At 32.8% G+C, this 15256-nt stretch overlaps 1 protein-coding gene across 2 annotated transcripts in view; it reads right to left on the bottom strand.

Annotated features, from left to right (window-relative positions):
- Window positions 1-963: 963 nt before the first annotated feature.
- The window catches only part of MINDY2 (MINDY lysine 48 deubiquitinase 2), a 121416-nt gene continuing 107123 nt past the window's right edge, over window positions 964-15256 (bottom strand). The window contains exons 8-9 of one of the 2 annotated variants that reach the window (XM_031955279.1): window positions 9263-9484; window positions 964-7814 (exon numbers count right to left, since the gene is read on the bottom strand). In XM_031955279.1, the coding sequence (XP_031811139.1) occupies window positions 7680-7814; window positions 9263-9484 (357 nt within the window). In that variant the 3' untranslated portion in view covers window positions 964-7679. The remainder of the gene's footprint in view (window positions 7815-9262; window positions 9485-15256) is intronic. The other variant, XM_031955280.1, reaches the window with a different exon arrangement.

The raw sequence follows: 15256 nt of genomic DNA, 5'->3' as shown, positions 1-15256 counted from the left end.
TAAAACAGGAGGGAGATGGACATTTAGCCCTGCTGGCTGGGAAATGGATTAAGTGCCTAGAAAATACCAAAGAAAGATATTACCTATAGTATATTTTGCTCAAATTAGCTGTAGCTTAGTGTGAAGTAAAAAATTTACTTATATAATTAACTTATGGTTTTGCATGTCATTATCTACAGAACTTAAATACAAGAGGAAAATTTGAACCCAGTTCATGAAAATAAGCCATCTTTAAAATGAAACCAATTAATGCAACTATAGTCCAGATCTCTCTCTTGAATGTGAATTGAAATTCATATGATTTTGGTTGCTGATTTTAACATTATCTTTCTTTACTAAAATTTACTTCAGGAGGCATTCATTCTCATGAAAAAGCAATTCCTTATTATGTCAGTCTTTTGGGTTCTTTGTTCTTTACACAAAATATATAGCCTATTACAAATCCACTATTGCTGGTTGCTGATGTGTTAACTCATTCATTGCTTTTCATATAGAAAACTCTTGCAGCATCAAGAGGCTTTTGATTTAACATGTCCAAAAAGAATCAATGAATTTAGGAGAATCTGTGGAAATAACTCATAATTTCCTTTGAAATCAAATACTTTAAAATTGGGAATCAAAAGGAGCATCCTAAATTAATTTGAAGAGAATGGATTTTCATAGTTTTTGGACATGCTAGCACTGATAAAATGATTTAGGTCTGTGATGATAGGATATTCTGAAGTCAGAAACTTTGAAAAATAACAAGCTACCTAGATTCACATGATCTTGTCCACAAGCAGGCAACCCTTATTCGTGATCCTTCTATGCTTATATATTGACTTGCCTAGTCACAAATGACTGAAATAGTACTATAATGAGTATTAAATTCTCATGTGACAGTCAATAAGAAACCAGAGTGCAATAACATCTAAAACTAAGTACTTGATAGGAAGTTATGTATATAGCACAAAGGCTGTTTGGTCTCAATATCAAAGTTTATTGAAATAAAATATAATCTATAATAAAAAATACTAAAGATATTATTCACTGGTTACAATTTTAAGTTATATTTACAAAATATCCAACATTTTATCTAACAATGACTATCTCTGTTACAATAGTAAACATGAAATTAAGTTCCAATACTGAATAATCCTTGCAGTCACAGGAGTTATGGTTTTATACATTTCAATCTGTGTTCAATATGCCTTAAAAAAGGAATATGCTTCAAAAAGCAAAACAAGACATTTACTATTATTCAATTTAGTCTGATGTAGATGTTAGCACAATTAATATTTAGAAGAGGAAAATTCTGTCAGAACTTCAGCTCAACTTTGAGAGATACTCTGGAAACAATTCAGAGAAAGCACTTTCCTATGGGTCATCTTTAGGATTGATTTTTTTTTTCCAAAGTTTAATTGAGATTATAATTAGCTCAAGGAAATTCAAAGCAGAAGTTTCAGAAGTATGGGTCAAGGTTTTTGAGAAACTAAGAGGAATTGGATGATGAACAATTAATGCTTATTTTGATCTAAACAATGTAAATTCTAACATCTTTGAGAAATGTGTGGTGGCTTCTGTATCAGAAAGCCTCCTATCCTCCTTCTTAGTATATCATAGAAGTTTCTTCATCTAAATGAACTGAGCAGAGATGAGGGAAAAAAAATGAAACTGTTTCCTTTTCACTCCATCCCTCACTTTTTCACCCCTACTAGTTCTTTGTCCTATCCCATCTTGAAATTTTTAAAGTGTGCCATAGCAAATTTCCAAGTGTCTTGCAGAAGGAAAAACTTGAAACAAATTGGCTTTTAGTTGCATTTCAAAGATTTAAGGAGAGATCTTTGAGGGTAAATCTGATCTCATGAATTATTATCAGTGTCTTGCTGAATCATTAATCACATTATCCACATCTGGAATTGGGTTATATACATGATAACAAAGTGGGCACTTATAACAAAATGAACCTGTTAAAACTGTTGTTTAGATTGTAGTATATCCTTCACACATTAATGACAATGGATCTCAAAAATCTATTCCATTAGTTAAAATATTTAGACAGAATGGCTCTCACTACAGTGCCCCAAGACTGATTGCCTCCTTGAATTCTGCATTTTAAAATGTGTATTTTTTTTAAAAAGTGAAACCAAAATAAAACAAAAACAGTTTTCTGCTTTTACCTTTACTTAAAAGGAAAAAAAAATTGCCACTCAAATTTAACAAATGGGCATCAACTTACAAAAAAAAATATTCTCCCTAGCCTTAAGATGAAGGCAGCATCCCTGATCAAAAAACATAAGTTTTTTTCCTTTTTCAAGTAAAGATGAACATAAAGTTTGCTATGAATGGAAACAACTTCAAAATAGTGATAGCAACGGTATTAATTTAAGGTCCAACAGAAACGTTCACTATTAATTATGCTCCTGATTTGAGTAAAATGACAATATACTTTTTGTTACAGAGAGAGTGGTTAAATACTCAAACTTTTTACTCCTGTACTGGTATCTGAATTTCCTAACTATAGCAGCAGTGTACCAAGCCCTTGTAGGTCATTATAAAGAAAGGAAGCATAGATCACTTTTCATGATAATAAAAGAGATCTGAGCCTGACTTTAAATCTGCAGTCTTATAATTCTTACCTTCTTTGTTTCTGAATCTAATTTATGATAAGAGAGACAGATGATTTAGAAATAAGAAGTCAAAAGAAAAATTCCTATCAAAGGCAATATCAACATTAACTAAATGATGCATTAATTTGAATCTCAGTACTCAGATATAAACTAAAATGGCTAATGTCCAACAATTTGGTCCAGTGTTTTTTTTATCTTAGATCACTCAGTCACCATATGTTTAGAAGTTTTCTGTTGTGATCAGACAACCTCTAATGAAAAGTAAAAACAAATAAAGAGTATTTTTATTAGTACTACTTGCAGAAAGTTATCTTATTTCTTTGGTAAAGAAAAGATAATCTGTTAATTCCTATCTAAACAAGTATTACTATTGTATCTCTCACTATGAATAGAGCAGACTAATAAATATAAATATGTATTCTAAACTACCTAATTCCTTTTGTAATTTAAGTTTTTTTCCAGCATTTCAAATAATGCTGAACACTAAGCTAGCATCAATATTAGGAGTCACATTAGAATATCAAATTATGACTTTAGATAAGGGCTAAAGAAAACTGAATTTTAGTTTAGAAATTCACTGAATGAAGATTTATTTGGCTCAATTAAAGAATTCAGCAAGAATTATCAGATTCCATTAAGTTGTTTTTCTCTCTGCAGTCACTTAAAAAAAAAAAAAAACCAAGAATTTAACCACACTTTATTAAATAACACTTTACACCAATAATCAGAAATAACAATGAGAATGAGAGCACTTGAAGAATATGGGGCAGCCAAATCCCCAAAGGTCTCTAAGTGAAGAGAGATGGTTGTCTTTCTATTTATAGAAAAATTCATAAACACATACTTGAATCTTGATGACTTTATTCCATTGACAGCAGGTATACATAATTTAATTTTTTTAATCTATGAAAGAGATTTGAATAAAAAATAGATTGCTAAATGTTTTCCACCAGATGCACCTGTTTTGACAAGACCCATCTCTCACTGCACCTTTCACAGTATAAAAGCATTCTGAAAAATACTTTAGGGAAATACCACATCTTAACAAGAGAAGATAATACAACACATATAACTACACAAAAAAGTTGACCTGGAAACAAATCTTTCAGCAAGCAATTTTACTCCAAAATGACATGGTTGAATGGAAAATGGTTCTCAAAAAGCACTTCAGTTAAAAGTGTACACAATACATGTGGACTACTATAAATAATACTTTGTGCTTATACTGTGCCATTTACTCATAGGTCCAAAAGACAAAGATTTTTTCCATTTATAGATTAAAACTGAGGCACAGGCAATCTATCTATTTGACCAAAAAAAGGTAGAAGGCTACTTTTTAGAACCCCAACACTTCAGGATTCTAAATCTTCAGCTCTGTTAAAGGCTAAACTATTCTTTCTCTACTACAAAACTGTACAGATACTCTGGGTGGCTCATTAAATTAAATCATATACTAGAAAGTTTTAACATCAAATTTTCAATTAAACTACTGCATGATTAACAAAGAAGTCTAAGCATATAATTCTTTTTTGTGGGCTTTGAATCACCTGGCACATCAAACAGGAAAACATTAAAACAAGTATTTGAAAGGCAGTACAAAATGTATTTTACTAAAAGTCATGACTGTTTAAGAATCGTTCTGGAAATAATCATGAATCTTTTTTGCAGTTTTATGACAGCTCTAATGAAATCCACTTGGACTCCCCTTCCTTCCCAGTTTATGTTCAACTTTTTGCACAGATTTTCTTAAGCCTGCCTACACAATAAGACTCTCTATCTCTAGGTAAATAGAATTCTGATTTATGACTCATAAACAAAATGCTTGGAATCAAAACAAACAATTCACATAATCATGTTATGGCTTTTAAGTCCAAAATGATTAATATCAGCCAGCTAATCTAATATCAACAAGTTTGAGCAGATTGGGACTAAAAGGGAAGAGTTCTATTCCAAATGCAGGACAAATAGGTGAGGACACAGAAAATTCAACAAGGAAAACAAGATACATTCCAAATCCTAGTTGTAAACTGAAGCCTCACTCTAATTATACTCATCTATATAATGGAAATTCTCACTTCCCAAGCATGGATTGTAACCGATATAAATATTAGCCAGTGAATCATGATGTTTACTGCAATTTGGACTTGGGTTTTCTTTGGGTGTAGGGTGTTTTAAGAGATGTATGCATGTATACACACATATGTATGCACATATATAAACATACATATACATGTAAGAGATTCTTAGAAATAAAACTATAAAGTGAATTTAAATGCTTGTAACATACACATGAAACTCTGAAACCCGTCTGTTTGCCTTGCATTACACAGTGGGAAGGGACTAAGTGCAGGAAAATCTGCAGATAGAATATAGCCCAGCTTGTGTCCATTCTCTGTCCTGTCTCTTTTGCCAGAGATGATAAAGATTTCTTATATGCAGAACGGACTATTCATGCATCAAAAACTAAGGTGTTTAGGTTCTTTTAATTTTTCTTAAGATGTAATCCATAAAAGGGTATTGAGTTTCAGTCAGTACAAATTCAGGCTGTCCGGGAAATACTACAACATACAACTAATCAAATCCAAAGACCCAAATCAGCAACTCAATGTCATCTGTGGAAAAAAATACAAAATATGACAATTAAGATAGAGTTGCTCTGAAATTCTTGATAACCTCTTCACTGAAGGGAAATAATATCTGAAAAGTTTTTTTGTTTGTTTTGTCTTAATGGCACATTTCCCTCCCTCCCTCCTTTACTTTCTATTATAATAAAAAAAACCATTTTATCATTATTATCTCTAATACATCAAACTGAATTTCAGGAATGTAAGAAAAACTTGTAAATACTATACATATAAAACTGTGGTATTAACAAATACATTAAAATTTTCAGTATTTTCTTTTAATTATACATTGAGAGTACTCTGAAAATAACAGTGCTGGTTTAAGTGAATAATTTTTCAGTGGGAATGTAGGATGGCAGTATTTTCTTTGGAAAGAACTAGAAAATAATGATTAACTTTTACACATTTATTTTTTCAAAAGCAATAAATAAATATAAGTACACGATTATGGCAAAATCTGCATGAGATTGGATTTTCTTGAATTTCTTGTTTCTAATTTTTTTTGTCACTCCAATATGACACATTGTCATGATCTCTTTTGGGTAAAGAAAATAAACCATGGTATTTGTTAGTTTAATATCAAGCAGAAATTTGACAGCTTCAGCATTGGGATGGAGGTTAATCTGTTTGCTTCTACAGAGAATGATGTCATACATTTTATCAGGTCATCAGTGTATGAACAATTATCAACAATTATTAAGAGTTCCAAAAAAAATTGTATATCAAAGTTTTATATTCAAAACAGGATCTTCAACTGTTCATGTTAGTAAAGCAAAGTTGAAGGTACAGTGAACTCTGTAATGCATAACAGATATGCAATATAGAAGCTAATGATTCAGCTTGACCCAGGACTTTTTCTAAGAGAATTATTTCTTCCATAAATAAAATTCTACTATTTCCTTAAGAAATTATATTACACTTGGTTTTTTATCATGGTAGTAGCTAAAGGAGTCATTAAAAATCTAGACTACTTTTAAGCAGTCTATCGTCTTCCCAAACCAGAAATGCTATTTTCCAGATGGATGTTTTAACAATTTATGGTGTTCTTAAGTAAATGTGCTTACCCAGGCTTACGCTGGGAATCACAACACTTTCTGGAGCAGCAACAATTTTTTCAAAAATGACTAAAACAAACTGCTACATAGAAAGCTTATCAAAAAGACTATTAAGATAATTATTTCCTTAATTGTATCTGGGAATACAGGAGAATTTATGATTCCCTCATAATAAAGTTCAACAAATATTTTCTTTCTGAATCCTATAAAGATTAGATATTACATATTTATTTGGTTCCCATAAATTAGAAAATCTGATTGCTTCTACATAAGTGTTCCAAAATTCTAATCTGGTGACTAAAATAAGACAAGACAGTGATATCACAAATGAGTAACTTTCCATCAGACTAAAAGAGTATCTGGACCTCTCAAAATTCCATTCTGAAGTGTGCTTTTTATTATTCATGATTTTAAAAAAATATTTATATTTAATTTACTTGCTTAAATGGGCAAGTGGACATAATCTTAGTGTTAAGGTTCAAGGTTTTTATGAAAAAAGGCAGATATTAGTTAATTCTGGATTCCTACACTTGCAGTTCTACAAGATTATTATTATTAGACATTCTAGTTTCTTCCCACTAGTTGCTTATCACATGGTCAATAAATAGGAACTGTGTGGTCCAATTTACCTATAATAACTAATGCTAAACCAAATCAAAACAATAAATTTCCACAGAACTACAAAATCATTTCTAGAGTATCTTGACAAAATAAGAGTATTAATATTATACCCAGTTGTCTATTGTGGGGAAAAAGCAATACAGATCTTCATTTTGGCCACCCTCCTTCCATTTCAATTATGTGAGGTTACATTTTTAACAAAGAAACTCTAACTAAAATTAGAACATGTAGGTTGTTTTTTTTAAATTTCAACATTTGAAGCACTGAGCACTTAGGAAGTGATAGGCCCAGCTTCCTACACACAATAATGCTTTCATATCAAGGCCTGGTCATAGATAAAGCATGATGGAAATTAATTTTAAAAATTATGATGCTAACATTTTGATTTCAGGAAGGAACCTGACAAAACCAATTCTCTCCTTTCATTGTTAGAACAGAAGATGAGATAGCTTACTAACTGATGAGTAATAAATGTCACTATGACACAAAACTTGCTATGATTTGAATGTTCAGCTACAAAGTGCAGTATTTTTCATGATCGATGATACAGACACTTCCAACTTGTAACAAGGAAATCCACCTCACGAGGAGTGCACTGTGCAACTCTGAGAGTCTGATTGTAACTAAGTAGCAACTTCTTCCTTTTAAAACATGAACAAAATCCATTGGGTAATCAGGCACAGACGGTATGGAACGGTTTTTCTTCCTTTTATCCCATGGTTTTGTTTGTTTGAGAGCAAGTACTTGGCTCCAATAGAATCCAACACCTGTTACAGAATGACACAACTATTTTTCTCTTTTTCCTTTTCTTTGTCTTTTTCTCGAGGTTCTTTGCGTTTACGTTCATTACTCCCAGATTGTCTTCCACTTACTGGAGAGGCAGTTACTTGTGCTGGCTGGCCCTGCTTTAGTTTAAAAAAAAAAAAAAAAAAAAAAGATTAAGAATAAAGTATAGGAGGATATATTGATTATTTTAAATGATGTTTAATCAGTCATCTCGAAAAAAAATCACAATATTAAAAGAAATTAAAGGAATTATAAAATACTGACAGATATTTTTTAGTAAAGTTGAATAATTACTTCTCAGATAAAGTACACTTCATTTTAAGCAAATGAACAAAGGGCAGAATTCCAAATTAAAGAACATCAGGCACTAGACTAACTTGTTTCACACAATGCCAAACCATAGATTTATTTACTTAAAATTGTTAAGCAATCAGGATTAAGTGACTTGTCCAGGGGTAATACAGTGACTTTAATAAGCTAATAAGTGTCAAATAACACTTTCCAAGTTCAGATATTTCTGCCCCCATAGGCATCCTGTTACCTTTCTAGATAAAAAAAAATGTCTAGATTTCTTGTGATTTGGTTGTTATGCAGTTATAGTTTCTTGAATACACATAAAGGAAATCAATTTCAATGGAATACAATTACCAAAATGTAAAAAACAAAATAAAACAAAAAACAAATAGAGAAGCCCGAGGTTAAAAATCTCGGCTCTAAATGCAAGTAAAACATGCATAAGAATATTAAAACTACTATAATTATAGTAGAAGTATATGAAAGAAAAGGCTAATTGAGAGCATGTAATCCAGGAAAATTTTAACATTTAAATCTGGAGTTATAAAGTGAACACTGGAATAGACATTTACAGACTGAATATTAAGAGGACTCTTATAATGGAGCAGTAATGAACTGAACTAGCTATACCCAGAAAAAGAACTCTGGGAGATGACTAAAAACCATTACATTGAATTCCCAGTCCCTATATTTATGCACACCTGCATCTTTGATTTCCTTCACAAGCTAATTGTACAATAATTCAGAGTCTGATTCTTTTTGTACAGCAAAATAATGTTGTGGTCATGTATACTTATTGTGTATCTAAGTTATATTTTAATATATTTAACATCTACTGGTCATCCTGCCATTTAGGGGAGGGGGTGGGGGGGGGGTAAGAGGTGAAAAATTGGAACAAGAGGTTTGGCAATTGTTAATGCTGTAAAGTTACCCATGTATATATCCTGTAAATTAAAGGCTATTAAATAAAAAAAAAAAAAAAAAAAAAAAAAAAAAGAGGACTCTTAAGATTTATAGTATGATTGACTAATTTCAAAGACACAGTTAACATCATTGCTTCATAATAGGGAATTTCTGATGTAGAATATATGATTTAACAAATAATTTGGGGAAAAGAGGAATTTCTGATAATGATTTTGGAGCTTAGTATAGGATCAATAACCTGTGATGCTTAATTAGATGTTAACTTAATATTCTCTAAGCAACATATTTCTCCCCTTTTAAAAAAATCATACTTAAGACAGAAAATTAACTACTTTAATTAATTTTTTACCTGGGTTTGTGCAGCAGCAGCAGTAGTTGCTGCTGCTGCTGCTGCTGCTGCTGCCGCTGCCGCCGCTTGCTCTTGTTCCTGATAATATTGAGAAGCTCGTCTATCTTCTTCTTCTTGGAGTTTCTTGGCTAGCTCCAGATCACTAATTCCTTCTGGGATTTGTTCCCAATTGATCTCTTGGCTTTGCTGTTCTTGTTGTAGAGACAAGGCCATAAGATAGTCCTAATAAATAAAATGATCACAATTAGCTATGAAATTTTGCTAAGATTTAACTGTGTATTAGTTGAAATATAGATCAGGCTATGAATAGAGTTGTCTCCATAAAATCAGACTCCTTGGGGGAAAAAAAGTCAGAATAAATAACATAAAAAGTTTTACACAAACTAGATTTGGGGAGATACTGCAGAATATATTTAGACCAATGAAATATGTAAAAAAAAAAAAAATTGACTTTAATTCTCTTTTCTCCCTTTCTCTTAATTTCAAAACCCCTTGACCTCATCTCCAACTCTTTTTCTCCCGTCTGAAAAAGAAGTTCCCCTTATCTTTGCTAGAAGCCAAACCTTGCTACATATGCCCTTGAGCCCACTCATTTCTTCAACAAATTGCAACTTCAATCATTCTGTTCTCTCTCAAATCTTTAACCTCTTCTAATTATGGATTCCTTCTTTACTGACTTCAAATATATCTGTCTCTGCCACTGTTAGAAAACCTTCACCAGATTTATCATCCCTGAAGCTTACTGGGCTATATTCACTCGACATTTTCTCCCTAATCCTTAGCAATCTAGCCTCAGACCTTATCATTCAAATGAAATGACTCTTTCCAAAGTTAGCAGTGATCTCTGTTAACTGCCAATTCCTTTCATTGTTCCTTAGTTCTTATTTTTCTCAACTTACATGCTACATTTCACACTGTTGAATACTTCTCCTCTTGGAATTCTCTCTTTTCTGAGTTTTTATAGGAATTTTCTCTAACTTCATTTCATCACTTTTTCTCAGTCTCCTTTCTTGGCTCATCATTGGTACGACACCCTTTTCAAACACTATGCTGTGTGCATTCCAAACACTATCCTGGATCCTCTATTCCCTCTGTATTTTCTCTTCTTAGGGACTCCATCAGTTTTAATGAGCTTAATTAACAGGGTTAAACACACACACACACACACACACACACAGATGATTCATAAATCCACTCAATTAAGTCCCAGCTTGTCCCATAAATTTTAATCTGCTATCACCAATGGCTTGTTTCAGACTGGTTGTCTTAGAGCCACCTCATATTTCATATGTCCCAGATACAATTCATTCTTTTCCCCAAAACCTTTCCCCTTTTCTTTTTTTCTCTCTGAGGCAATTGGGGTTAAGTGACTTTCCCAGGGTCACACAGCTAGGAAGTGTTAAGTGTCTGAGGCCAGGTTTGAACTCAGGTCCTCCTGAATTCAGGATTGGGGCTCTATCCACTGTGCCACCTAGCTGCCCCAACCTTCCCCCTTTTCAAATCTTGCTTCTCTCCTAAATTCATAATGTCCGTATTATCCTTGAATCCTTTCTCTCATCCCACAAACCCAATTAGTTGTAAATCCTACATTTTCTACTTCCATAACACATTTCATGACTGACTACTTCTCTATTCATATAACTACCACTTTTGCCTAGATAATTACAATAGTTTCCTTTAACTGGTCTCCCAGTCTCAAATTTCTTTCTATTTCAATCCCTCCTGCAAAATCCCACCATAGGAATTTTCCTTAAGTGCAGATTTGACCATGTTATTCCCCTATTCAATCACCTATACTGGCTCTCTATTGCCTCTAGGATCAAATGTGAACTTCTTTTTAGCTTTTAAAGCCCTTCATAGCTTCACTGTACATTACTCATACTCTGTGATTTACTTCACCTGGGCTCTATTCTTCAGGCATAATACTCTATTTCTGTGCCTCAGCACTGCCTGTCCCTCAATCTGAAATATTTTCCCTTCTTGTATCTGCCCCATAACATCACCTTCTTCCTTTAACGCACAGTTTAAGCACTATATTCTGTTATGAGCCAGAACTTGAAACAAGGTGTTAAGTCACTAGAATTGGTAGAAACAATGTTTATGTTTACACCTTTGAGAGTTCACACATTAGCTCATACATTAGTTCACAAGTTTGGAAAATTTCAGGATTCAGTATGAGATATCCAAGTTTATACCTCCCACAATCCCACTCTCTCAGAGGAGGAGTCAACCTTTGGGTTCACACCTTTAAGAGATCATATATAAGAAGCTCTCAGTCTCAGTGAGGGGCAGTTGGAGATATTGAGAGCCACAAGTCAGTGAGGAGACTTGAAAAGATTGAGAAGTAAAAAGTCAGTTGAGGAGATTGACAAGCTAGAGACTGCAGTAGGGCAGAACTGGGGATTCAGAAGAAGAGAGGCTGAGGCTGGTAGAGGCAGAAGCAAAGAACTAGCAACAAGAGCTCTCTGAACCAAAGAAAGCTAACCATTCTATTTTGAAGGAGACAATAAAGGATTTAAACTTTTAACACCTGGCTGCATTTGAGGTGATTATTACACTCAACTGAAACTAAGGCTCCTCCCCAAGAAACCTGCTCCCAGAGAACCATCATATTTTAGAAAAAAGAAGAACATTACAATATTCCACAGTAGTTTTCCTGATTTTCCCAAATAGTAGTGCTCCCAAATTGCATTAAATTATTTAACTACATGGTATTTTGTATTTATTCTCTTTATTTAACATAAATGTAGGGATGGTTTCTTTTCTTTTTGGTACTTGTATCCTCACTACTCAGCACAGTGCCTGTGACATGCTAGGTGTTTAACAAATGCTCAATATAAAACTAGCTTAAATTTAAATACCACTTTAAAGTTTGAATATACCATCTCATTTGCTAACTCATAACAATTCTGTGGGGATAATCCTATGATATTATCCCCTTTTTGCAGATGAGGAAAGCTGAGGCACAGAGAGTTGCCCTCAGTCATATAGCTCATAAGTGTCAGAGGAGATATGAACCTAAGCATTTCTACCTCCAAGTCTAGCATTCTTTCTACTCTCAATGTGTATTTGTGTGTGTATGGATGCATATAATCATACATGTAGTTGTATATATAATAAAGTGATTTCACTGATGCAGATACTTCCATCTTAACTATTAACAGTTCCCCACCTCTTTAGCAAGGAGCTCACTTTCAGTCAAACAGGAAGCCTTTTGATAAATAGTAGTATTTTTGTCCTTTGTCACTTGCTTTGGCCAGATAAGTTATACACACAGATAGATATAATGCAGAATAATATGTTGTAAATAAAAACTAAAATACAAAGCACTGAGCTAAGGCACAGGAGAAGACATACAAAATTTAGATAAATTTAGTCTATGACTTCATTAAGTTTATGGTCTATTAGTAGGATATGATATATAATACAGATAACTATAATGCAGTACGGTAAGTTGTAAAGCAAAATACGGGTAAAACTAAGATGAAATGTGGGTGGGAAAATTTTCATGCAAGAGGTGGCATTTGGGTTGAGATTTAAGGAATGAGTAGCAATTCAATGTGAACAGGTAGAGGGACAACGTTCTACTCTCAAGGAATGGATAAAGTATTAAAAAACATAAAGGCAAACAAGCTAAAGAACAGAACAGGCCAGTTAAGTTTATGCATAAATTGTATATTCTCTGTGATAAGTTAAAATACTAAGAGATAAAGACAGTAAAGAACAGCCATTAAAGTTTTGCTTTGTTTTTAAGCAGAAGAGTAATATGAATAAAACTAATGCACATTGAAGTGATTAAGGCTGAAAATAAAGTTCTGGAAGTCATCTGTACAAAGATCATAATTGAAGTTTCAGGACTGCATAAGGTTGTCAAAGAAAAGGGGAGAGAAAAAAAATAGAGTGAAGGTCAGACCTTTGGGGAACACCTATCTTCAGGCATCAAGGTAAAGAACTATTAAAGAAGACAACAAAGGAATCATTAGAGAGGAAGAAGAGGAAGAGAGGGTGTGTCTTTGGACTCAAGGAAGTAAAAGGAGATCACTAATGTCCAAAGCTTCAGGAGAATCAAGGAGGATACATTGAAATAAGTCTTTTTTAGCCTTGTAGGTTTGGCCAGATTATGTGCTCCTCTGAGACCCTAGAGAAGTCTCTGTTATATCCACACCATACTGAGGCCCTGAAGCGTGGGACTTCAATAGAAGATACATATTAGTGAGAAGGAGACTGATTTTTTCCAAGCCAATATCGCAGATCTTGTATATTTAAAAGGTATTATCCTCCTAAGTAGTCACTCATTTAAATTTATCTTCAATACAAGATTATCACTAATAAATACAAAAGAATATTATAAAGTTTTTATCACCTTCATAATGAAAATTGTGTTGGTACCAACTTTTCCCTAAGTGACAGAAAATATAATTTCTTGATTTTCTCTATTTTTTTTTTTTTTTTGGCTGAGACAATTGGGGTTAAGTGACTTGCCCAGGGTCACACAGCTAGGAAGTGTTAAGCGTCTGAGACCAGATTTAAACTCAGGTCTTCCTGAGTTCAGGACTGGTGGTCTATCCACTGAGCCACCTAGTTGCCCTATTCTCTACATTTAATAAATTTTTCTCAGGGATATTTCTCAGAACTGTGTCCTTCCACCAAGTACTACTGTAATTAAATTGTAGTTACCTCATACTTAAATTACAACAGCTATATAGCCAGGCCAATAATCAAGAATATTATCCTAATCTAGCCTAGGTAAACTGGCAAAAAATTTGATTATGAATTTTAGAAGGGTGAAATTAAAATATGACATTCCTTGGTAGTATATCACAAGAGAATGTACATGTGAATTTTTACCAAAAAATTCAGGTTGGCCTGTTTATTGAAAATGATTTTTCAATTATTTATTACATTAAATCCAGGAAAAGTTTTTGCAAACCATAGTCTATAACAGATCACATCTTTGGAGAGATATAATTGACAGAAAAATATAGAGAACACAAGATCCTTCTGCACACTTCAGAGTTTGTTGATCACAAAATCATCAAGCCTAATTTTGCTTTTGCAACTTTCCCTTATTGCCTTTTGAGGCCAAACAGAATAAATTTAATCCCTATTTCCACACAACAGTCTTTCAAATACTTGAAGTCAGCTATTATATTCACCCTAAGGCTCCTCTTTTCAAAATAGCTAAAGATCCTCATGTTCCTTGAATCAACTTTCACTTGGCTTATACCATTAACCATACTATCAGGCCCCCTTGTGAATGCTTTCCAATTTATTAATCTTCTTCCTCAACTGTGGTACTCATAACTGAATACAAACACTACAGATTGATGTGATCAAAGTCTAAAGTTGGACTATAATCTCATTTTTCTAGGATAATCTACCTCTCAATGCAGTTTAAAATCACATATGCATAATGTAAATGAAATAAGCGATTTCCAGACTCAGATTAAAAGCTGAGCTAAATTCAATTTGTTTAAAAAAAAAATGCTGAAATATATATATTTGCTCACTGAAGCAGAAAGGTAAAGTGTACTACACCAATGTAGGATGTTGAATATGAGGCCAAATTTGGTCATTTGTGGTTTTACATAGGTGTGTTTTTTATTAACAAGGAAGGATTAGATAGAGAAATGATTCTGTTAAAAAACTCAAAACAAAACATAAGATATTATTATTGGGCTTAAGAAGCTTATTTAAAAGAATAGATTGATATAGTTAATATATTTGTCAAAGTTTAAGATTAACTAGGAAAGAACAATTACCAAACTAATGTTGCTAAACTTAAAAAAAATTTTTTATTAGCTTTCTTGTATGACATTTATACTGCTGATTTTCATTGAATTTGCAGTTCAATAAAACCCTGAGACTTCTTTCAGATGAACCAAATCATTCTTCCCTCCTCTGTGAACTTGAGTTTTTTTAAAAAGTGTAAAACTTTACATTTTTTCCTTAAATCACATTATCTTATTTGATTTGTTTCAATGTTCTAGCTTA

The sequence above is a fragment of the Sarcophilus harrisii genome, chromosome 2 (assembly GCF_902635505.1).
Source record: "Sarcophilus harrisii chromosome 2, mSarHar1.11, whole genome shotgun sequence".
NCBI classification, from domain to species: domain Eukaryota; kingdom Metazoa; phylum Chordata; class Mammalia; order Dasyuromorphia; family Dasyuridae; genus Sarcophilus; species Sarcophilus harrisii.
Note: the sequence above shows the minus strand (reverse complement) of the source record. Positions and strands in the feature narration are given on the sequence as shown.